Below are 24,400 nucleotides of genomic sequence, written 5' to 3'. Positions count from 1 at the left end.
CAAATGAGGAGATTTGAACATAAAGAAATGAGGCCTTAGATAACAAAGGGGAATGCAATGGACATGCACCAACTTTATGCCGGATACTCAAGACTCAAGGAATACTTCACTATCGCTAGTCAAACTATAAAATCGATCTTTTGTATTTCCTTTTTATCCATGATTCCATTTTGCATGTTTCCGGGTCTTTTGTATTTCCTTTTTCTCCCAGATCGAGATCTCTAACATGAGTCCAAGTTGTTCATTCTCCATTAACACATCAAATAGTGAACTTAAGAAACTTTTCGAGTCTTAGGGCCCCATATACCCACAATACATTCCGGGTACTCGTGACCCGTACATCCATTTCACATTCCGGGTCTTAGGGCCCCATATACCTACAATACATTCTAAGTACTTGTTGCCCCGTACATCCATTTCACCTTTCATCCTACGTATTTCCAAGACTCTAATTTCAAGAATGTAGATAAGAGAGAGATATTGATATTAAGTAGATGGTTCACATCAACTCGTATTTCTATTTTGTTCCCAAACTCATTATCTCGACTCACTCTTTGTACTACATGACATCAATTGTCAAGTTGTCACATTTCGTTATATTCCTCATTATTCAAACCACACATCTCACATGTTACTAGATTCAAATACCACACCAAGGTTACGATACTTTGTACTACAAGTCAATTGAACAATGGGTTGAAATGTAGTTCATGAAATCATTAGGAAATCGGGTCTAAGAGTATCAAGGCTGAATTAGACGAATATGAAAGCCAAAACAACGAATTACGAGCAAGCAATACTAGATCTGAACACAGCAACAAGAGGGCAACACACTGGCGCGCGCGAGAGAGGGACCTGTGCGCGCCACTCGGACCAGGTACGAATAGATGTAGAAAATGCAGCCACAACAACAACAACTACGATTCCGGTACAGAAGCAGCTCATAAACACATAGTTTAGGCAAGAAAACCCTACCACAATGGGTTTTGAGCAAAACCCTAAATGACCCAAGCTTGAAACCACCGAGATCTAGCTCCTCCCAAGCTACAATACGAGACCTAGGTCTAAGATTCCCCAAGATCAAGAGGAATAAGTGAGGTTCAATAAGTGATTGAGAGTATAGAGAGAGAAGTTCGAAAATGATGGAGTTCTTACCGCTTTGAGTGCAATAACCTTGATTCCGGATGAGATTAGGATGAACAACCCATAGATCTTGAGGTATTTGATGTGCAAATCCAAGGATTTGAGGGAGAGATTGAAGAGAGAAGGGAGAGAGGCGAGTTTGGGGTTTGTTTTGAGGGTTGGGACTTGGGAGTGAGAAAATAACATAATGGGTCTATTTATAGTTTTTTGAATCGGGCACAAATCGTCAGAAATTTCCTGCTGGTACCGGTATTGGGAAACTGCAATACTGGTACAGCTACCCAAAAGATTCAGCATTGCGCAGCCTCTTGTTCGAGGTGTACCAGTACTAGAAACTACGGTACAGGTACATCATGGACAGATTTGAAAATTATTGTCAATGTTCATCGAATCAAACCCCGATCGCTACTAACACTTCCAAACATTATTTCAACACCGAAACTCAAAGTTTAACTATCTACCAAACATCCCATAAATAACAACACATCAATCCGAGCGATCACATCAATTAAATGACCAAACTAAATCAAAGTACAATTTTACAAAAAATGAAATTATTGCACGGGTCTTCACATTCTACCCACCTTATAAAAATTTTGTCCTCGAAATTTGCTAAACCAAGTAACATATTGCATAACTATGCAAAAGCCAAAACACCAAACATCATGCAACAAATCCATAATCACAAAACTTCAAGCCGAAAACTCACATTGATCAAACTGAAACAAATGCATATATTTTCTTCTAACTTCGTCCTCCGTTTCCCACGTAGACTCACACTAAGGGCCTGTTTGGATGGCGGAGAAGAAGGGCGATTTGTGAGCCGGCCGGATTTGGACTCCAGGTCTCACTCAAATCCGGTGTTTGGTTCAAAATTTGGGAAGCCGGAGTAGAATACTGTAGCGGCTTGAAATCCCCCTTCAGGGGGATTTGTGAAGAACGGGTTTGACCCCGTCGTTGGCAAATCCGGGGATTTTTGGGACGTTTTTACCCTTCCAAATCCCCCTTGTCGATCGTTTTTACTCCATGATTTCTCAGATGATTTGTTTTCTTTTCTGAAAACCAGAACAACGAAGAGAAGAAAGAGAGAGAGAGAAGAAAGGAGGTCGCCGATCTACTCTGGTGACTCCACCGCCGTACTCCGACGGTTTGAACTCTCCCTCGTCTTCCTCCTCACGGACTGAGGTATGGTTCTGTACTCCATTTTCATGTACTGTACGGTTGGGTTTGTGATCGATTTGGGGGTTTTTGATGTTGGAAGTTGGGGTTTCCACCAACGATTCGAACAGACTACTACATGAGTTGCGATCTGAGTTTCCACCAACGATTGGAAGTTGCGATCTGATTTTGCGTTCTGTACTCCAAATTTTTTGTTGTTGATTTTGCCCTAATATGCTGTACAATTGGGGTTGCGATCTGAGTTGCCGTAAAATCTCGAAATTGGTTGGGTTTTTTTCTCATTCTCTTCATTTCCAACTGTGATTTGAACTGAATACTCCATGATTTTGCGATATGAGTTGCCTTGTTAATTCTGCAATTTCCGTACTAGGATTCGATCTGAGTTGCCCTATCTGTCGCATTTTCTGATCTGAGTTGCCCTATTTATCTCATTTTGTGATCTGAGTTGCCCTGCAAATCATCATCTTTATATAAACAGATACATATATACATATCGATAAGAAAAGAGAGGGCAATGTGCTTTGTGTGTATAATGGTAGGTAGTAATAGATAGTTAGACATGCCATCTCGAGGTCTAACACAATACTCTAAAGCTTTTTCAACGCTTAACGAGGAATGAATTGTCGATCTCCGTTCTCATTTTGAGCTTTAAATTGTTTTGAAGCTGAGTTTATGGTATAGTCTAGTTATTACAGAGACAGGATAAAAAGAATTATGCTTCTTTATATGCATGCAGAGAGCCTTTTGTAAGTTTGGACAGTAGAGAATCATGAAACAACTCAGAAACATATGTGGACCGTTCAAAATAAGTAGATGGAATTTTCTCCTTTTTGAACTTTTGGTAAATGATGGATCACAAATATGCTCAATATTCCACCAGGTGGTATAATCACAGCCCTCAACAGTTTTCAAAGTGCTCCATTTGAATATTTCCTAGCTGTTCCAGATAACATATTCGTATTGCTTTAGAGAAAATAACTAAGAAAGATTCTGAGATTACTTATTATATTGACCAAGTCTCTTGTCATGGGTACTGACGTTGCTAAGAATACACAATTCCAGCTTTGTGATTAACTGGTTAACAGTCGGTAGGAGTGGAAAAGAGGAACTGAAAGCTGCATTTGGCTGTAAAACGGACACCAGGTACAGAAAAACCTTATCCACTAATAGTCTAGACCTACCCTTCTCTCCCTACTTCAAAGGCTTTGAGACTTCATCATTTATTCATGTGAGAAGTTCAAACCAACCCAAGTTTATCTTCTCTATGCAACACATCATAGAAGTCTGCTAGCTTCTAATTTCAAAAGTTTGTCAATCAATTTGTGAGATTCCATCTGTCCTAGTGATGGAAAGTAGATGGTGAAAGGTATATTCACGCTTTGCTTTTTAGTTGTGCATTGTCTACATGTAATGGATACATAAGAGAGAGGAAACACAACTTAAATGGTAAAGAAATAGTTCCAATATCCTAGAGTATGTTTTGGTGCATGATTGTGCATACACATAATTTATTGGGTAATTGTGCTAAATTCAGCGAAATCAATGGTTCATGTTTTCTAAATTAAAGATGGAGAATATTGTAATATACAGGTTGTAAATTTGTTAGTATCTGGGAATTCTATTATTAAATTGACCTACAAATTGTCAATATGATATTATGACATAAAGACAACATGCTACAAACAAAACCAACACTTGTAAACATCTTACTAGTTGTAAACATGTTATTATGTAATAGAAGAACATAATAGGCCATCATAGGTCTAACACTCTTTAATTTTGTTTTAATTTCATTATGAAACAGATGGCAAGACTAACGAAACGTGAACGAAGAAAGAAGGCAAACCGTAAGACATTGTTAGTAGTGTTATGTATGATGAGAGTAGTGAATACCGTTCTTCAACTTTACTTGTTAATTACGGACTTGATTGCTGAAAGACATCGAGAAAAGCCTCATCTTCGTGCCAATCCTAATTATTACCAACATCAAATAGATGCTCTTAATCGGTTGGTACGCCAGAGTGACACTACTTGCCACAACCAATTGAGGGTAAATAGGCATACATTCATGACGTTGTGCCATTTACTTACTCAAAATGGGCTAGAGCCATCTAGGAATGTCACCGTTGTAGAGAAGGTTGCGATTTTTTTGTGGATCCTCGCGCACCATACGAAGAATAGGCGTACCATTTTACAATTTTGGAGATCGGGAGAAACAATTAGTAGGCATTTCAACTCAATTTTGATCGCGGTATTGCGCCTTCACAATGTCTTGTGGTATCATCCTCAGCCTATTCCTGCCAATGAACCAGATGCTAGGTGGAAGTGGTTTGAGGTACATAAATGTTATATGTTAAGCTATAGTAATGCACTTATTGATTATAAATGAACTATGATAATAAAAATTCTCTTGTCTCTCGTAGAATTGTCTAGGGGCTTTAGACGGTACTTTCATACCTGTCCTTCCTCCAACCGAACACAAGGCACGCTATAGGTCAAGGAAGGGTGACTACGCGACAAATGTGTTAGGCGCTTGTAGTCGTAACCTACAATTTGTATACGCGTTGTCTGGTTGGGAAGGCTCAGCCACAGACTCAAGAGTGCTTGAGAATGCCTTGATAAGGCCTCACGGGTTGAAAATTCCACACGGTATGTGACTTGAAAACGTTTCCATTAGTGAACATCCCTCCACATATATGTAAACATACTCATGTAACACAACTAATATCATTTGTAGGTCATTACTACCTCGCTGATGCCGGATACACTAATGGGCCAGGAATATTAGCACCTTACAGGGGTCAACGATACCACATAAATATTTGGAGGCAAGGACACATGCCCCAGAGCAGGGAGGAGTTCTTCAACATGAAGCACTCCAAAGCACGAAATGTCGTGGAGAGATGCTTTGGAGTGCTGAAGATGAGATGGGGAATTTTGAGATCTCATTCTTTCTACCCCATTAGGACTCAATGTCGCATCGTCACAGCCTGTATCCTCCTCCACAATCTCATTAAGCGTACAATGGAGGTGGATCCCGTTGAGGCTCAGTACACAGCGTGGGAGCAGGCGAACTTACATAATGTACCACCTGATGACTACATTAGAACCCTCGAAAGTACAAACCAATGGACCCAAATGAGGGATAACTTGGCAACCCAAATGTACAACGATTGGTTAGCTCATCCTGGGGGTGGCCACTAGGATATGTTTAACCGTGTTATTTATGTATTTGAATCATATTTGCTTGTAGACTTGTTAAACCTGTGGAAGAATGGTTGTGTTTAATTTGTCAATGTAATATTTAGGCCTTTCGTGACTACAATTCCTATGTCATATTGTGATTGTTATTAAAATCAGGTTACCAAATATAATGGAAAGTGAAGGAACTGCGCAATCTCAAACAAGTGGTAAAGAAAAACAAGCTCGTAGGCTATGGACGCATAAGGAAGAGGAGTGCCTACTTGCTGCCATGATGGAGTGTATTTGCGATAAGTATAGAGGTCAACCTGGTTTTAAACCGGGCTACTTCAATGAAGTTGAGAAGGAGTTGAGAAAGAAATTGCCCGGAACCACACTTAAAGCTCAACCGAACATTGAGTCAAAGGTGAAAAATTGGAAGGAGAAGTATAGTTTAATTTTTGACATCACACGCATTAGTGGATTTGGTTGGAACTATGCAACCAATTCCATTCAAGTGGATTCCCAAGAGGTGTGGAATGAATATGAGAAGGTAACTTCTCTCCTCTTCCATTATCACTTATGAAAATTGTTATTACATCCCACTTAATGCATTTGTTGAATATGTGTAGATTCATCCCAAGGCAAAAGGGATGAATGGGAAGGCGTTCCCCATGTACGAGAGTTGGCAAATTTTATTTGGGAGGGATAGGGCCACCGGTGAAATAGCCGAGGATGCGGCGGAACTTGATGATGTTCAGGCCGAACCCGTTGAAACTCTTAACCCCGATGACTTGTTCGATGACTACTATACCCCATCGTTTGCAAATGGTGACCCGGCATTTGTTGACATATCAACTTCTGCCGGGACTCCAACAAGCTTTGCCAATCCCCCCACTCCAAGAACTAATGTGAACACTCCGGCGATGAATGTCGTGTCGGAAAGGCCAAAGAAGAAGGCAAAGGTTGACGCAAAAGAGGCGTCCATTCATAACGCATTTGGGGATTTCATGGCACAAAGCAGTACGGCTTTTCTTAAGATTGCTGATTCGATCGGATATGAGGACCGACTCTCTGCCAAAAAAGAAAGGGTGTTTGCCGAGCTTGAAAAGCTTGACCTTCAATTGATTGATATGTTTTCTGCACAAGCCATTATTGTGTCGGCAGAAGAAAACGTGGACACGTTTTATGGCATACCAGAAAATTATAGACAAGCTTGGGTGGAGGCCGTATTAGCGGGGCAAATCAAATTAAAGACCACATAGGGATGTTTTCAAACTTATGCGTACAACGTTGAATATGGCGGAGGATGTGATTCCTCATTTTTGTAATTAACTACATAGTACTTATGACCTATTTTGTGGAGTATCGAGCTACTGTTTTTGTAATGATTCACCGTACAACTTTAAACTTCTCATCATGTATATTTCGTACTTGTTAGGGCAACGATGATGATCGTAGTAGTTTCAACTCTTTTTGGGCAACGATGATGATCGTAGTACTTTGAATTTTTTTTGGGCAACGATGATGATGACAGTGGATTAGGCCCTTATTATGGCTATGTAATGATGCACTTTACTCCTTTAAATATGTTTGGGCAACTATGATGATCCAATTTAAATCGGACAATGATGCACTTTACTACCTTTAACTTGGTTGGGCAACTATGATGATCCAATTTGAGTTGAGCAATGATGATGCATTTTATTGATTGATCAAAATGCATTAGTTGGTGCAGCTATGAGGGTCTTAATGGCAACTTAGTTGTATGCTAGTGCTTCTTAGATTACGTTCATTACATCTGAGCCAAATGTTAGTTACTGTTGGGCAAAATGGAGACTGTTTTGTTGGCTGAGTTCAGTTGCTGTATTGGGGGAAGTTTTATTGATGGTTGGCTGTTATTGGTCTGGTTTGTGGCTGTTTTGTTTCTGGTTTGTGCTTATTATTATGCCAAGATTGGCAAGGCTTGCATTCCCTTATTTGGGCTGTTTTGTAGCAGGTTTTTGTATTGTTTTTTTGCTGTTATTTGGGCTGTTTTTTTTGCTTTTCGTTGGGTTATTTATTTGGGCAATGATGCAATGTTAATAACAATGTATTAGTTGGTATTGCTTTTGCAAATTAAGACGAGTTTAATGGTAACTTAGTTGCAAATGGTAGTGCTACTTTGATTATGGTATACTTGTCTGAGCCCAAGTGTTCATATGCTACATGGCAACTTAGTGGCTGTTTTGTGGCTGTATGTTTTACAGTTTTGGTTCTTCATTCTGGGTAGTTTTCTGGCTGTTTTTTTGACAGTTTTGGTGCTGCATTCTGTACAGTTTTCTGGATGTTTTTTTGACAGTTTTGGTGCTGCATTCTGTACAGTTTTCTGGTTGTTTTTTTGGACAGTTTTGGTTCACCATTCTGGGCAGTTTTGTGGCTTTAATTTGGGACAGTTTTGGTGCTGCAAGTAATGCAGTTTTGTGGCTGTTTTTTTAGACAGTTTTGGTTCACCATTCTGGGCAGTTTTGTGGTGTTTTTTTGGACAGATTTGGTGCTGCATTATGTGCAGTTTTGTGCCTGTTTTTTTGGACTGGTTTGGTGCTGCATTCTGTGCAGTTTTGTGCCTGTTTTGTTGATACTTTTGGTTCAGTATTATGGGCAGTTTTGTGGCTGTTTTTTAGGACAGTTTTGGTGCTGCATTCTGGGCAGTTTTATGCCTGTTTTTTTGGACAGTTTTGGTTCAGTATTATGGGCAGTTTTGTGGCTGTTTTTTAGGACAGTTTTGGTGCTGCATTCTGGGCAGTTGTATGGCTGTTTTTTTGGACAGTTTTGGTGCTGCATTCTGGGCAATTTTGTGGCTGTTTTTTTGGACAGTTTTGGTGCTGCATTCTGGGCAGTTTTTTGGCTGTTTTTTTGGACAGTTTTGGTGCTGCATTCTGTGCAGTTTTGTGGCTGTTTTGTTGACAGTTTTGGTTCACTATTCTGGGCAGTTTTCTGGCTGTTTTTGTGGACAGTTTTGGTCCTGCAATCTGTGTAGTTATTGGCTGTTTTGTTGACAGTTTTGGTTCACTATTCTGGGCAGTTTTGTGGCTGTTTTTATGGACAGTTTTGGTGCTGCATTCTGTGTAGTTATTGGCTGTTTTTATGGGCAGTTTTGGTGCTACTTTAGTGGTGTAATATGGGGAAAAATGGAAAAAGCATATGTTTTGCTAGAGGAACTGTTTTCTTGGCATACATTTTTGGCAGTTTCGTTGGTGGTTGCTGGGCAGTTTTTTGGCTTGTAGCTGGGCTAGTTTTTGATATTTTTAAGGTTGTTCTCCTAGGCTATGAGGATATGACAGGCGACTTTAAAAGCGACGCACTTGTCTTGGCGGGATAACTTATGAGGGTCAATGGTTTAATCACCATTCGGCAACATAAGTTGTAGCCAAATAGTGTACTATGCGCCGGTTAATAAGAATATCTGAGCCAAGTACATATAAACATAATATTAATATTCTTATAAATGTAATAATTGATATTTTTTCGTAGATATTTCAATGACAAATCAAGATAAAGAATCCTATTGGGTGGTTTTCATCGGCCGTAATCCGGGAATCTATACAAGTTGGGAGACCGCGGGACTGCAGGTTAATGGATACTCGGGAAACTTGTTCAAAAGATACAAGACGTTTGACGAAGCGGAAGGAGCATTGTTACAGTTTCATGAGGAAAGATACCGGCTCCTTCAAATGCAGTCGGTCCGAACCGCACCTCAATCAAGTCACAGTGGTTCCACATCCGCAAGTGGTTTGGAAGTTCAACATCGAACTAGTCTAACCACATACTTTGTTGTTTTTTTCGTAGGTTTTTTTACTTGTTTAATCTTCGCAAATCTATTTGATTCTGAATGAATTTGTACTTTTTTTTTCAAAGATTGTGGAAATGAAGAATGTAATATAAAGACAAAGTACTTATATTTATTTGAGGTACATCAGTACTAACTTAAATTTCGATCTTCTAACAATTATTATCAGAAATACGATTTATTCTTCAACATCTATCTTGAACTTCTAACTTCTCCAACTAGTGACGTCGAAAGCAATGGGCCCAACGATTGAAATGAGGAAATTGCATGCCCCTCATCTGTCTAGCTCGTGGATTCACCTAAAAAAACATAACAAATATGATAATTTCTCAAAAAAAAGTAGTTTATATACAATTGAAGGATGATCACTTACCCGGACAAATTCATTCCAATCTTCATTATCCACAATTAATCTATTTTCATTTGGATTCCAACCAAATCCAGGAGTCAACATCATGTCTTCTATGGTGAAATAAGTCTCTCTCCACTTTTTAATCTTTCCCTCAATAATATTTTTTGTAAAACCACCATGGGGGAAAGCAGCAGTCATCTGATGTTGCAAGACTTCAAAGGAGGCGGGAATCATCCCTCCGTGCTCACCTTGCCAAACCCCTGCATCTACAAGGCTTGTAAGATTATCCAACAACTTCTTCTCCTCCGCCTCGGTCCAAGCTCGACGTGCCATTCAAATGATTGAAAAAACAAATATAGAAAAGTATTTTTTTCAATCAAGAAGAGATGTGAGTTGACAATATAAAATACCTTGCTATTTATAAACAAATTTACCAAACAAATTTGTTGACACATGTTTACCTAACAAATTTGTTGCACCTACTCCTCATTTTCAACTAACAAACAAAGTATTTTGTGATTACTAAATATGCTGTACAAATTTCGGAATTTTACATAAATTATAAAATAACATTTAAGCATTTTACAAATATTTTCATTAGTTTTATGCAATAATTAATGATAATTATTTTCACTGTACCTACAATCAAATAATGACATTTTCAACATTTTTAACATTTACAATTTTCAGTTTTTTTTTCCAAAAAAAAAAAACGTCTACTCAAAAAGGGAGTGACAAGATATTTTTAAGATTTAATGAATTTATTTTTTCGATTTTTTATTAATAAATACGTATTTTTCGTAATTATAATAAAATTAACATTTTTTGTCCATTTCAATAACTAGGGGCAATTAAGTCATTTGATACCTTATCCTATCATATCCACCTTCCAAATCCCCCTTCTCAAATAACCATCCAAACACCTCATTACAAATCCACCATTCTTAAGTGGTGGGGTCACCCTTCTTAACACATCACCCTTCATTACATATCCACCTTCAAATCTCCCCTCATTTTAAATCCACCTAAAACAAATCCTTCATCCAAACGGACCGTAATGGTTGTCTTTCCTCCCCCCCCCCCCCCCCCCACATCTTTTTTGTGTGGAAGATAATAGGAGTTACAATTTGAACCCTGACATATGCTCTGAAATTTTACGATTTTCAAACTCGTGATTTGACTTCCCTATTACTACTATGCAGTTTTTTTTCCATAAGTACAATATTCTTGTTTTCTTGCCTAATCCTTTTTTTTCTTCTGGGAAGCAGGTCACTGTACATATCGAAGGCAAAATAGAATGCTATGAATGCCAGCCTAAACCTGCTCCCAAAAGTTATCCCGTGTGTACTATCACAAGTTCTCCATCAAAGGTATTCACTCCTATTTCTCTCGTCTTTGTATTGTTTGTCATATGTGAAGTTTTGCGTCTAAGTCAGTTAATACTGGATGGTATGAGCTCAAAATGTGTACTCAGAAAACTATGGGGGTTAGCCAAGTGGTGAGGAGCTTGAACTTCTCTTCAAGCAATCTTAGCTTTGAATCTCAAGCGGTGGACCAATGGTTGATTCCACCTCTCGCGCCCTTTGAAATTGCTACCTTAAAGACTTAGCCCTGGAAATTACCTGGGATGGGAAAATAATACCAGTGCGATTAGTCGGGGCAAAGCCTCGGATACCTTGGTCACATAAGCATAATACGCGCTCTTAGAAATTCTGTAGCAGTATTTTAGTTAGTTTGTGTTTTTGTATGGTCTAAAAATTTCCAGAAGACATTTGTGGTTCTGTCATTTTTCTGTGTCTTTTGATTCTGAGACTATCGATATCAGAATTGTAAGCTTTTACTGGGCTTGTAATCAGAATTTACAGCTCAATCTGTGCCCCTTTTTGTAGATGATATTTAGCCCTCTTAACTGTAAGCTTTGATGTTCTAGAGACCCGTATTATTTTATTTATTATTTTTAGGCTATATTTTTTTTTCTTTTGTTAATGTACGGCCCGTCGAGATAGACGGTACGGATATTCGGTGTGACGCCTTCGTTGGAGGATATAAAGGTAATTGTGTGAAGGGTGCACGTGTGAGTGTGGTGCAAGAAGCGGGGGATTGCTCCCCACTTCTACATTTTCCCCAGGAGAATCATTTCTCCCACTTCCTCCCTTTCTCACTCTCTCGGCAGTCTCTCTCTCTTCTTCTCCTCCGAAAACTCCCTCCTCTCTTCTCTCTTTGATTTCATCTACTTAAGGGGTGATTCCGGACAAGGCCCGAGAATTAAAATTGTTATACGGTGCATGAGCTTTCCGAATATCCAAGAAAAATCATGATCGGACCGCGTGGGAGCTTGGTTGACTTGGTCAAAGGTTCGGGTTTTGCTCAAAACCCATGAGGTAGGGATCTCTTACTCTTGTTATGCGTTTATACGGCGTTTTATGTACCTAGATTGTGCTTTGTTTCGTTGTTTGAGGTTGTTTGTTCCATTTCCGAAATTCTGCAGAAACAGGGTCTTTGTTTTTGGGGTTTTACGCCTTCTTAAACTCATGATTGAATTTTGGTTCCTTCGTATGAAATAGAGTAGACTTAGAGCCCGTTCTAATGCCGCTGGAATCACTCGAAACCGTTGAGAATTGAATTTATGGTGATATCTAGAATACTGGTCTGCAATCTGTTTCGTTTTTCTGGGTTTCTGCCCACTTCGAACGGCCATAACTTCCTCGTCCGGTGTCCATTTTATGCAAACTTTATATCGGTTCGAAGATCTTGAAGTCAGCTTTCATTTGCCACTGGAATCGTCTTAAAACTCTTAGTACACAAAAAGTTATGATCGATTGAGTGGAGGCAGGTCAATCTGTCAGGCAGATTCGTGTAGCCTCGGTAAACCCCTGTTTAACCACCCTTGGAGTGCAGATTTGACTAGGGCTCCTTTGCGTCTTTCAAAATTCATTCAATCGCCCAACTATTGGGACTGGAATCACTCAAAAATATTAAGAACTCGATTTATAGTGATTTTTAGAAGATTGAACTGAAATCTGGAAATTTGGGCACCGTACAGGGCTGCGGGTTTTTCATCGTTTGTTATTGCTAAATGACGCTATTGGTTATGGGTCCTTATGGGTTTTAAAGATTAGTAAGTTGGTGATAATTTGGCGTTGGAATCATTGAAAAATATTGAGCATGCAATTTTTAATGATGTTGTATAATCGTTTTAACTCGATAATGGGTGTGAGATTGATTATGGATAGATTGTGCATAAGGAAGGATGTTTATGGATCTATGATACGAGTGTTATGATTACGTGTGACATCGAACTTTGTATGTATCGTGGTGTGGCATGTCATAGCATATGGACAATGGATGGAGTCGTATCCAACTTCAGATGTCGACGAAGGTTACGGGGCCTAACACCGCCCGGAATTCACGTCAACATGGACGGAGCCCGGTTCACCTTCTTGGTGGGACCTTGGCGAGGGTTACGGGGCCCAATACCGCCCGGAATTCACGTCAATATGGACGGAGCCCGGTTCACCTCATTGGTGGGACCTTGGCGAGGGTTACGGGGCCCAACACCGCCCGGAATTCACGTCAATATGGACGGAGCCCGGTTCACCTCATTGGTGGGACCTTGGCGAGGGTTACGGGGCCCAACACCGCCCGGAATTCACGTCAATATGGACGGAGCCTGGTTCACCTCATTGGTGGGACCTTGGCGAGGGTTACGGGGCCCAACACCGCCCGGAATTCACGTCAATATGGACGGAGCCCGGTTCACCTTCTTGATGGGACCTTGGCGGGGGTTACGGGGCCAAACATTGCCCGGTGCATTGCTTTGCATCACATATCACGCATTGTTGATTGGTTGAGCTAGACTTATGACCTGTGTTGCTTGAGAAATGAAAAGAGAGATAAAGTTGTTAACCTAATGTTTGGCTTGTCGTTCGACTTGAACCGTATCTTGGATTACTATCCTTCCTCATTGAGCCTCTAGTTCGGTACAAATCAAGGAAACTAGTTCTTGTTGCATGGAGTGGCTAATACTTGAGAAATGAAAGATAAATCAATTATGTTAAAAAAAAGAGGAAATCCAATGATATGTTTGTGTTGTTCTGCTGATAGATATACTCATTGTTATTAGCATATTGGGGTTCGTTGTACATATATAATGTTGCTCACCTACCACTGTTGGTGCATGATCATCACATATTCGTATAGATCGAGGCAAAATGGAGTAATTGCGTAGCGATGGACAAGTGACGGTTGAGGATAAGTTGTGGTCTAATTAGGATAATTCGGGTTGGTTTATGCTTCTAGTTTGACGTATGAGCTGTTAGGAAAACCTTTATGAAATTATGATCCCCTGGTTGTAGTATGCTCGTTTGTGGTGGAAAACTCACGTTTCTTTGTGGTATCTCGTCGCATCACTCAGTATAGGTGTATGATTCATCGCATTTTCATATAGCTTGAGTATAGATTTCTCTACTGGGCTAGTGTAGCTCAACCTACCATTTTCAGGTACACTACATGGACACAGTCTTGGAGGGTGTGAAGTGCATGCAGACATCACAGGCTAAAGTTATTTTCTGAAGAACTTGTCTTTCCCTTTGTAAATCAAACTGTATTGTACTATTTTCTCTAACTTGGAATACTGTATCAGTTGACAAATTGTGAGATTTAGAAACTGTATGTCGTAATTTGGGGTACCGTATATACTATTGTGAGGATTTGTAATTAAAATGGTATTGTTATTTATGTTAAAAATCGAGGGCGTGACAGATGTCATTGTGGCAATGTTGCAGTTTGTTCACTGTATTGTATGGGCAAAGGATCTACTTTTTGCGAAGCTCTTTGGGAACAAAAACCAGGACGATGATCTCAATGTGCGTTCCAGTGATGCTACTAGCTCATCAGAGCATGCAGAAGATGTTTTTGAACGTAAAAAGGATGAAGACATTGAGTAGTACGGGGGGAGAATATATGATCATGTTTTCGGTTACAACATTGAAGTAGCTTTATCTAACGAAGAGACATGGAAAAACCGTGCCAGGCCTAAGCCTTTATACATTAGAGATGTCCTGCCTATCAAACTTATTCAACAGAATGGGAATGCGGACAAATGTTTTGTGGCTGATGATTCATCATCTGTGTCTGCTATGGCATCTCTAGGGCTGAAGAATCCGCAAGATATATGGAGCCCGAGGGAAAATTCAAGAGTATTGTTTGAGGCGCTAAGATTGTTTTTTGTGAAAAGAGAGAAGGTTCGGTTTGCTACTTAATTTGCCTTTTAATTTGGGCTTGTTTTCAGCTTGAAACTGATCTTTTTTGTTTTTCTTCACTTGCCCTATCTTCTCTCTTTTATCTCATGGACACAGGAAATTGGTAACTTGAGTTTCGATAAAGATGATCAGTTGGCCGTAGAATTTGTTACAGGTGCTGCAAACATCCGGGCTGCTTCCTTTGGTATTCTTTGGATAGCCTTTTTGAAGCTAAAGGTATTGCTGGAAATATTAAGGTCCTCTTCAAAAAATATCCTTTTCCAAGTTGAAATTTGCTCATTAAGGATCTGAGTTAAAGGTAGCGAATCCAAGAGGTGGATGAACAAAATGGGACTCTCGATCCAACCTTTTTCTTTTCCTGGAAACTAGTTCATGCCATGTTTTGCTTTTTCAATAGGCGAAACCGTAGAAGCTCATTGTTTTAAAGTACTTCTCTTCATTGTTGGTGGGTAACTAGGCACCACACCAAGTTTTCTCGTTTTAGACAAGTAGAGAGAGGTTTCTTCCGTAGATTTGGTACCTATAGATTAGGCGTTACTTCCCTTCATTTGCATACAGAGACATCAACACATATTCAAGTCTTTGAGCTGTATTTCAATGGAAGGAGCGGTTCGGAAAACCAATCACATTGCATTTGTTCTTCAATTCTGGAAAATTCTCAATAGCGAGTCCAATCTATGACATTATCCCGGAGGATACCAATAAACAAACGAAAGCCTATTCATTCATCAGGCTAAGCTTTTGGTCTCAGTAACTATTTCATAGTAGTTATTTTAGCCATGAAATGCCAAGAGGCTCAGAGGATTTTGCAACCCAGTTGGCTGCCTCGTTTGCCTTACTAGAACACCAGGAAAATGAAAGAGATATCTCCATATCCGTAGCACGAATATCTGAAAAACAATGGAAGCACATTCCCAAGGAGCTAAGTTCAGCTTCTGTGACGCAGAGTAACTTAATAACTTGTTTGTTGTCTCCTTGAAACTCAATGCTTGATAAGTTCATTGCCTTAAAGATGCAACACAGTTGATCATAAAACCACCCCTCTTAGGAGTGGTCCAACTTGATGAACTTCCAAGCTGCTTCAAAGAAGAAAAATTGGATTGATGGCCAGCATCTGGAGTCGATAAGAAGTCAAAAAAAATGGGATTGTTCCAAAAATGATCTATTTTTCGACCGGTTGAGGGTAAAATTGTCATGTCTTCTAATAGATAAACAATTTTAGTAGGCTCATCAAGCTTTTTAACAATTCGAACTATGCACAAATCGGACTTCGGGAGTGTTTGTGGCGAGCCGCGAAGTTAGACTTATTGTGTAGGTTTTTAGTGCGCCCCGGGCACATCCTTGAAATTTCCTCACAAGCCAAACTTCGCGGGCTTGCTATGGTCTCTCCCGAACTCGGATTTGCGCGTAGTTTGAACCGTTAGAAAGCTTGTTGAATATAATTTTTAATCCAATTAGTTTGGATGAAAAAAAAATTGTACGTCAAAAGATATGACTACTTTACCCTCAGTGGGTTGAAAAATAAATCATTTCGGTAAAACACTCGCAACATGCTCATTTTAAATCAAACCAAGATCTGTTATATATCAATAAAAAGTTTTTTCCAATTACTTAGAGAAATTAGAATCCAACCATACAAAGAGGATAATTTCGTTTATGAAAAGTAGGTAGCAAACCGTCCATTACACTACCACCCCTCCACCACCATTGCAACCACCACACCCCTCCACCAGCATCACTTCACCACCTAGACTGCTATCACTTGTCCGCGATTACCACCCAACTTTCTCACAACCACCACCTATGCCACCAAACCACAACCTTACCTCTTTTGATCTGATTTAAAATGAGGGTGATACGAGGAGTTTCCAAAAATGATTTATTTTTCGACCTGTTGAGGGTAAAATTGTCATGTCTTCTAATCTATTAAAAAAAATTGATGCAAACCACTTGGGTTATAAAATAGGTTCAACCAGCTTTCCAATGGTTCAAACCATGCACAAATCGGACTTCGGGAGTGTTTGTGGCGAGTCCGCGAAGTTTGACTTAATGTGCAGCTTTTTAGTGCGCCTTAGGCGCAATTTCTTGTGCCTCGGGCGCATCCTTGAAATTTCAAATTTTGCGGGCTTGCTCCGGTCACTCCCGAACTCGGATTTGCACGAGGTTTGAACTGTTAGAAATCTTGTTGAATCTACTTTTTAACCAAATTACTTTTTCAAAACCACCCATCCAAGGAGTGGTCAAACTAGATGAAATTCCAAGCTGCTTCAAAGAAGAAGAATTGGATTGATGGCTGGCATCTGCAGTCGATAAGAAGTCCTATCTAGTTGAAGAAGCTCTCTGGATGACCCGGATGGGATCCCCAGGTTCATGGTTGAAGACTCTATCTTTCGTTTCCTTCCAAATGAACCAGCCAATGGTGGCTGCTCTACTCAGAAAATCATAATTTTCCCTTTGCCTAACTGACTGTGAACTTTGAGGGTTAACGTTCAAATTTAAGTCCCTTCCGGACCAAGCCGCATTGGTCTGTTCACACCCATTTTCATGTTTCAATTGAACATGCACGTTCCATATATTTGAATTATTTGCAAAAAAGAAAAGTATGCACTTTACCAAACATGCTTGGATCCAATCACGATCTTGTTATAACAAGAAGAGGTCTTTCTCGATCAATGCCGTTGCCTCTCGTTCTCCAGGAATCATAATACCCTCTTTGAAGTTGAAATTAGAATATGGGTGACTTAAGATAGTGAATCCACCTTTTTTTCTCTTTGGTGGCCAGTTCACGCCATGTTTTGCCTTTTTAACAGGTGAAACCTCCATTGTTGATGTACTCTTTTCGTCATTGTTTGAGCGATGGGCACCGGACCAAGTTTTATCATTCCAGAGGAATAGCAAAAGGTTTCTTCCGTAGATTAAGTACCCATATAAAAACATTCAAGTGCTACTTTATCATTGCGAACACAGACTGATTAACTACCCTATTAATCCATCACCAGGAACTTGAACCTCGTCTGCAATAACCAGCACCCAACAATAGCACCGAGAAATGGCTAGTGACGTACTGAAGAAGCAGAGATATTATTTGTAGCAGCACCACTCAGCACAGCCCTGAGAACCCATGAACTAGTGCTCCATAGCACTTGAGCACTTGTTTCCTCCCTTGGTGGCACCGGGAACATCAATACCGTCAGTAATTTTTGCATAGCATTCACACACAGGCACTCACTCAGCACTCCACACGCGCTCACAAACCCATACCATGAAAACATACTCACATGCACGCGCGCACACACCTGCAGCAGAAATTGTCCAAAAGTTTCCAAAGACCAAACCGGATCCATCTACATCATATGACCGAATATTAATTAGAGTGCATCAGCGTCATAATGCAGCATCCAGTCACAGAAGCAGAAAGTATGAGTGACACTTCTTCTATACCAACATCAAACAGCGTTACCATCAAGCATCCAACTGTACAAACGTTAACTGCAGCTTCCCAAACTAAACTTGCACCCCAATCTCAAACCTCCACTGCATACTCATATTTTAAATCTGAATCGCCTGCCATTTCTTGTTAGTAGCTGGACCTTACCCAAACCTGCATACCCATACCAACGCAAGCCTGCATCCTATTAGTTTACTACTTTCAATAGCCTCTTTATTGATAGTTATAAAATAGGCTTTGATCCTATATAACATGAGGGTGATGCGAGGATTTTCCAAAAATGATTTGTTTTTGGACCTATTGAGGGTGAAATTGTCATTTCATCTAACCTATAAACATTTTTTGATGCAGACCACTTGGATTATAAAGTAGTCTCAACAAGCTTTCAACGGTTCTAACTATGCACAAATCGGAGTTCGGGAGTGCATGTGGCGAGCCCGAGAAGTTTGACTTATCATGTAGCTTTTTAGTGTGGCACCTCAGGCGCAATTGCCTGCGCCCTGGCGCATCCTTGAAATTTCACGACAAGCTAAACTTTGCGGGCTTGCCCGGTCACTCCTGAACTCGGATTTGCTTGTGATTTGAACCGTTAGAAAGCTTGTTGAATATACTTTTTAACCCAACTAGTAAGAGCGCACGTGCCTTGCACGTGAAATTCTTCAAATTCAGATCGCAAATGACATCGGCAAGTATGCAACTAACGTTTCTATGATTAAGAGAATGAGAATTTGACAGCTAATTGTCATTTCATATGATTCCAAAGCTGCTAAGTGATTGGACTACTATTGCTACAGGACAGCTTTTTTTGCAAAGCTTTGCTATCCACAATTATATGCATGCCAATTTCTAAACAAAGATGTTTGCAACATAGCATCTGAGCCTATTAGTACTTGTATGTGGTCAAGGATTATGTTCGAATGAACAAATGTAAGTAAAATCCAGCTTATGTTTTCACATGGTATTAGAACCTAAAATTTCGCAACAAATGCGAAATATGGTAATCTATTTTTCGCAACAAGTGCTAAATATAGGAAAGACCTAAAGGAAAAATAAACCAAAAAGCAAATAAATGAATAACACAATCTCACATGATCAATCATTTCCAACTACCTTGACAAGGAATATCATCTTCTTATCAACCCAAAAAAAAGATGAAGAAGAAAGAAACTTCTTCTGTTACAAGGAAACCGAGGATTTGTTACAGTTGCACCAATAGCTTGTCTAAGAATGAAGACTATGGACCAACTTCACTGAGAATTCAGAATTGGTTTAACATCTTATAGATAAGCAACGATCAATTGTGAGTGGATAGAACACCACCCAAGCAGATTTGTTTAACAGTTGAGCATCGGCCTAAAATTTAAAACATTCTAAGATGTTACTTCCATCCAAAGTCATGATTCTAGCTGGTTCGGCTTTATCAGCAGGGGAAACAGAGTATCCAATGTATGCTTTAGCCCAACCACTTGCCCTAGAATGCTCCATCAACAAAACATCAGAAGCAATTCAGTTAGAAAAGACAGCATTCATGCTAAGGAACACAAATATTACCAACTGGTGACATTATGTGAGATTTAAACCTTAACAATTAGAATCACCACCTTTAGGAAGTAATACAATAAATTCCCAGCAAAAACAGATGCCTGAAATTGATCGACTAACAAAATTTGTAGACATAGTAAGCCCTTATTCTTGATTGAAGCATTTCAAATAGGGTGCCGCTATTCGCAGCCCTTTATTTTCTCCCGTAACCCACTACATTTCGGTAAATGGTTGTTGAAAATCATAAATAACATTTCGGTAAATTGCGGTTGAAAACAAAATTATATTTCGGTAATTACATGTCGAAAATATGTTCAACTTTCGGTAAACAACTGCCGAACATGCATTTTCGGTAAACATCTGTTGAAAAAAATATTATATTTCGGTAATTGGATGCTGAAAATATATCTCAATTTCGGTAACTAACTGTCGAGTATAATTAAAAAAATTTAGCGGGTTATGGGAGTAAATAGAGGGCTGCGAATAGCAGTGCCCTTCAAATATTGTCATCTTTAAACTTTATAACAGAATATTTTGTTTAATAAATTTTTGTGATTGCACCCGTTGGAAGAAAGTACACTGAAAGTGATCAAATGTAGCTATGTAGTGTGAACTCTTCGTCAGAGTCCACGACCCAGTGTTAAGACACTTTCCGCAGTGTCCTTATTTTTCTTTACGTTTTCTGTTTGGGCACTCTGGGGGCACTCAAAAAAATGCTCTGAACGCTCTCACGACAATCACAAAAATTGTATTATTATTCGCAGCACTGTTAAGAGGCAATAGTTAAGGCCTAAGGGGGACATATGCAGACCTTTGGAGTAATGGAATGTGTTCTCAAATCCCACAAGCTGTTGGCATTTCGAATATGGCTTTTCAAAAGGACTAAATGCCTTTTAAAAGGGACGGGTAGGGGTTGTAGGTGGCAGTTGATAAATGATTAACCAAAGCTGACATTTTCTTTTGTTCCTCAACGACAATATCGTTTTCAAAATTGATGACCTACATAGTTAGGCGCAATATCTTTTTGGGTGAAGTTAACATTGTATTATACCTTTGTATGTTAGAAAACTTGATCACCAAATTAAACCTTACAATACACATGAGATCAAATGCCAAAACTTCATATAGGTCAAGATTATTTCTTTCACATAGGTCATGTAAAAGGAAGATCAAATGCCACAACTTCAAACTTATGGAGGTACGTAAATATTTGGAACTCTAACTTGCTAACCGTTTTGAATCCTAGCAAATTGGGGGAAAAAAAGACCTGATCTACGACCAACCTTTTTCTTTTTTACCTGGAAGTAGGAAAATGCCTCGAATCAATGTGAAGGTGGGACTGAACAAGCACCAGTTGAAGTACAAACTCCAATTGTTGTTTCTTATACTGCAGATACGGCCTACAGCTGATCAATCTAGTACTCCTTTGATCTAGTCTAATAGTTTTTTCGGTAGCAGGTAGAGTCTAATGTACTATAGCCAAAAGGCGCTAGTCAAGGTGTACACCACTTTAAACACAAAAACAGGAAGGGAAAAATGATGTTTTTTTTTTTATCGTACATGCCGGTAAACACTTGGAAATGACAAGTTCCACTTTATGGTCTTCGAATATTACCTTCATACACATTTGGGCTTCACTTTCAATGAATTTTTATCTTCAGTCTCTTTTCATTCCTGACTTCAATTTTGATGGACGAATATATAGAATATCTACCAAAAACAGTAGGACATCCAATGTGACAAAAGCTAAACATAAGAATTACTCACAATTTTATATTTCCTTTGGACAATTGTTAAGTTACGAAACACTGACTTCAAGAAAGTAACAGAAAAGTAACATAAAGCATGATAATGAACACAATAGGCACTTAACTGGAATTACACAGTCAAGTAGGGATTTGGTTGTTGGCCCAAAACAAACTGGAGTTCACCACCCATAGCATCTAATGTTAGGTCCTCTTTTGTCTTTCGTTGGTTTCTCATTACAGTGAGATCTTCAATGTGGATCTACCTATAGAGACAGAAAAAGAAACTAAGTGACATGTCAAACATGTTTAGATTATACACAATGCCAATTGAAGCAATTCATCAAACATCTTAAGTGCAACAATTTTTCGTTATGACCAATTACGTTCTGATCTGGAACTCGACGTCACATTAATACCTTTGGGAATTCTTACCGTGCGAAATCGTAGAGGTCCAGTTGGAGGGTATTCTAGGCGACGGGCAATGGCGGGTGCAAAACTTGGCCGTCGCGAGGGGATAATGGAGAAGTCGATGAAATTGTTAGGCGTTGGCGTGGGAGAGGTGTGTACTGCTTCGGTTTGGAGACGCGTGAATTGGGATTTTGTTATGGTTTCAGATTCCATCAAGGAGCAGTGGAATATATCGAAGGTTTCTTGGGGACTGTCATTAGGGTGGGACTGGGAACGGAGTAGGAGGGAAGCGTCCTATGGAACTTTGAACGGATACTTGGGCAAGAAAAAGTGTAGGAAACACTTTGGCCCTTCCTATTCTTTTGCTTTGGCAGTTTTTTTTCTTTTGCCGAAGAGATGCCATTGGTTTAGGCAACGGCTAGGCAAATAGCAATGTTTTAATTTGAAATCACAATCCTTTGGTAAAAGACACATACTGGTTGGGAGGGATGGGTAAGGGACATGGGATATGGTTGGAATTCATAGGAACTTGTGGGGGCATTTTTGGAAAATAAAAAGTAGGAAACATTTTCGTGCTTTTAAAAGAAGTAGTATAGATATGCATGCATATTTTTGTCACGTAAAACAATCTTATTCACACACTCTTTAAACCAATCGTAGAAGAACCGATAATTGCAAACAGATCATTTTCCTCATTCAGGGAATCATCTTGTTTTATTTTTTCCACTCTGTCCCGAAGAACGAAGGGCCGAGCCAGTCCCATTTTCATTTGTGGGCACCATTTGAAACCATCGTTTCCACTCGTTTTAGTTTTTAACTGCTTACGACAAATTGTTTCATCAGTTGGGTGAGATGATCACTCAAAGATTAAGCATGAAATAAAACCAGCAAATTAAAAGCTAACATAAATCAAAATTCCGTCTATCAGTCCAGCATGATCCATATTTTTTAAAACCTTGTAAAGTATTATGAAACCTACTGAAAATATGAAAACAATTTAATCCAATCTAACACATATTTAGGAATAGAAAAGGGCATCGAATAAGCCTAGTTAAAACTGTGACTTCTTGATGTCATTTCGGTCATCTTCTCATCGATCAACGATGTTACATTTGTTTTCCTTACCATTGTTACAACTCATTTTGGGAGACGAATCGGTGAAAATCCCCATAAAAGAGAGTCAAGAGAGGTTGTTCAACCAAATAAAATCTTCACTCAAACCATGTTTTTCTTTCTTAACAGGTGAAAACTCCATTATGTAGGCATATCTTCTCTCCACCATTAGTAGGCAATGGGCACCACTCCAAGCTTCCTTGTTCCAGACAATTAGCACAAGGTTTCTTTTGTCGAATCCTTTCCCTGTAAATGCAGGGACTACTTCCCATAACTGCAACTATCAACACAGAGAGAGAGAGAGAGAGAGAGAGAGAGAGAGAGAGAGAGAGAGAGAGAGAGAGAGAGAGAGAGAGAGAGAGAGAGAGAGAGAGAGAGAGAGAGAAAGAAAGAGAGTATACATGAAATGCTTGTATTACTTGTCTTGTCATAAAGCATAAGTGATTTTCACTCCAAAGACGTCCGTACATGTGGCGTTATGCTTTAAGTGGTGTTTTGAGCTTGATTTAGTTGGATGATCTTGCTAGTTTAGTTTCAAGATTACAATGAATGATTTATGATAACGTATGTGAAAAATCCTATCGCAAAGTCGTTGCATGAAAATGAGACACAGAAATCGAGAACGTAGAAACATGACACCTAGGGTGTGGTTAATGAAATGATGTAATTTGCAAAAGAGAAATGTTTTGGAAACTGGAATGTGGCCGGACTTGGTAATCCATTGTGAGGAGTGCGTGTGTAAAATATTTTGAAAAAATCAATGGGAACCCGGCGCGGTGGAACTATTGTGGTATACTCGAGAACCCAAAGCGGCGGAACCGAGGGATGAATTGTGGTTTGGTTATTCGCAGAGAGGAGCCAACACGATTGGTTTAATGATTTTCGAAAACCCACCGTGAGGATACTCGGGAACCCGGAGCGGCGGAACTGAGGGTTTTGAATTGTGGATTGGTTATCCGTGGAGAGAAGCCAATGCCAACTTCAATGTTTTTGTGTGCCAATGGGAACCCGGTGAGGTGGAACCATTGTGAGGATACTCGGCAGACCGGAACGGCGGAACTGAGGTTGGGTGTGTTAAAAACGATTTTGAAAATGTTGATTTGGTATAAAAATGGTGATACGGTCTACGAGAAGTCGCGTAGGAGAAATTCAGAAAAGTCATGAACACCAACGTTAGTTTGGATATTGAATGTGGAT

At 39.5% G+C, this 24,400-nt stretch overlaps 1 protein-coding gene and 3 long non-coding RNA genes across 5 annotated transcripts; 3 read left to right on the top strand and 1 right to left on the bottom strand.

Annotated features, from left to right (window-relative positions):
- Positions 1-1,933: 1,933 nt before the first annotated feature.
- LOC131307981 (uncharacterized) lies at positions 1,934-6,972 on the top strand. Of its 2 annotated transcripts, XM_058334756.1 has the most exons (4): positions 1,934-2,328; positions 4,127-4,657; positions 4,746-4,971; positions 5,060-5,674. In XM_058334756.1, exons 2-4 carry the CDS (start codon positions 4,127-4,129, stop codon positions 5,524-5,526), a joined length of 1,224 nt encoding a protein of 407 aa, XP_058190739.1. In that variant the 5' UTR covers positions 1,934-2,328; the 3' UTR covers positions 5,527-5,674. The 2 variants fall into 2 exon arrangements, with proteins under 2 accessions (XP_058190739.1, XP_058190740.1); XM_058334757.1 differs by lacking the exons at positions 4,127-4,657; positions 4,746-4,971; positions 5,060-5,674 and adding exons at positions 5,683-6,055; positions 6,135-6,972 and having other exon boundaries at positions 2,150-2,328.
- A 3,975-nt stretch (positions 6,973-10,947) lies between these two features.
- Positions 10,948-15,567, top strand: LOC131307979 (uncharacterized). Its single transcript, XR_009194265.1, has 3 exons — positions 10,948-11,053; positions 14,468-14,926; positions 15,041-15,567. It is a non-coding gene; the product is annotated as an uncharacterized LOC131307979 (long non-coding RNA).
- Positions 11,663-14,405, top strand: LOC131307977 (uncharacterized). The gene is made up of 2 exons (XR_009194263.1): positions 11,663-12,064; positions 14,184-14,405. It is a non-coding gene; the product is annotated as an uncharacterized LOC131307977 (long non-coding RNA).
- A 3,515-nt stretch (positions 15,568-19,082) lies between the features above and the next one.
- On the bottom strand, positions 19,083-22,529 carry LOC131307978 (uncharacterized). Its single transcript, XR_009194264.1, has 4 exons — positions 22,115-22,529; positions 21,808-21,928; positions 21,550-21,644; positions 19,083-19,863 (listed from the first exon to the last, which is right to left on the bottom strand). It is a non-coding gene; the product is annotated as an uncharacterized LOC131307978 (long non-coding RNA).
- Between the last annotated feature and the right edge of the window lie 1,871 nt (positions 22,530-24,400).

This window comes from Rhododendron vialii, chromosome 11a (assembly GCF_030253575.1).
Source record: "Rhododendron vialii isolate Sample 1 chromosome 11a, ASM3025357v1".
Taxonomy (NCBI): domain Eukaryota; kingdom Viridiplantae; phylum Streptophyta; class Magnoliopsida; order Ericales; family Ericaceae; genus Rhododendron; species Rhododendron vialii.
Note: the sequence above shows the minus strand (reverse complement) of the source record. Positions and strands in the feature narration are given on the sequence as shown.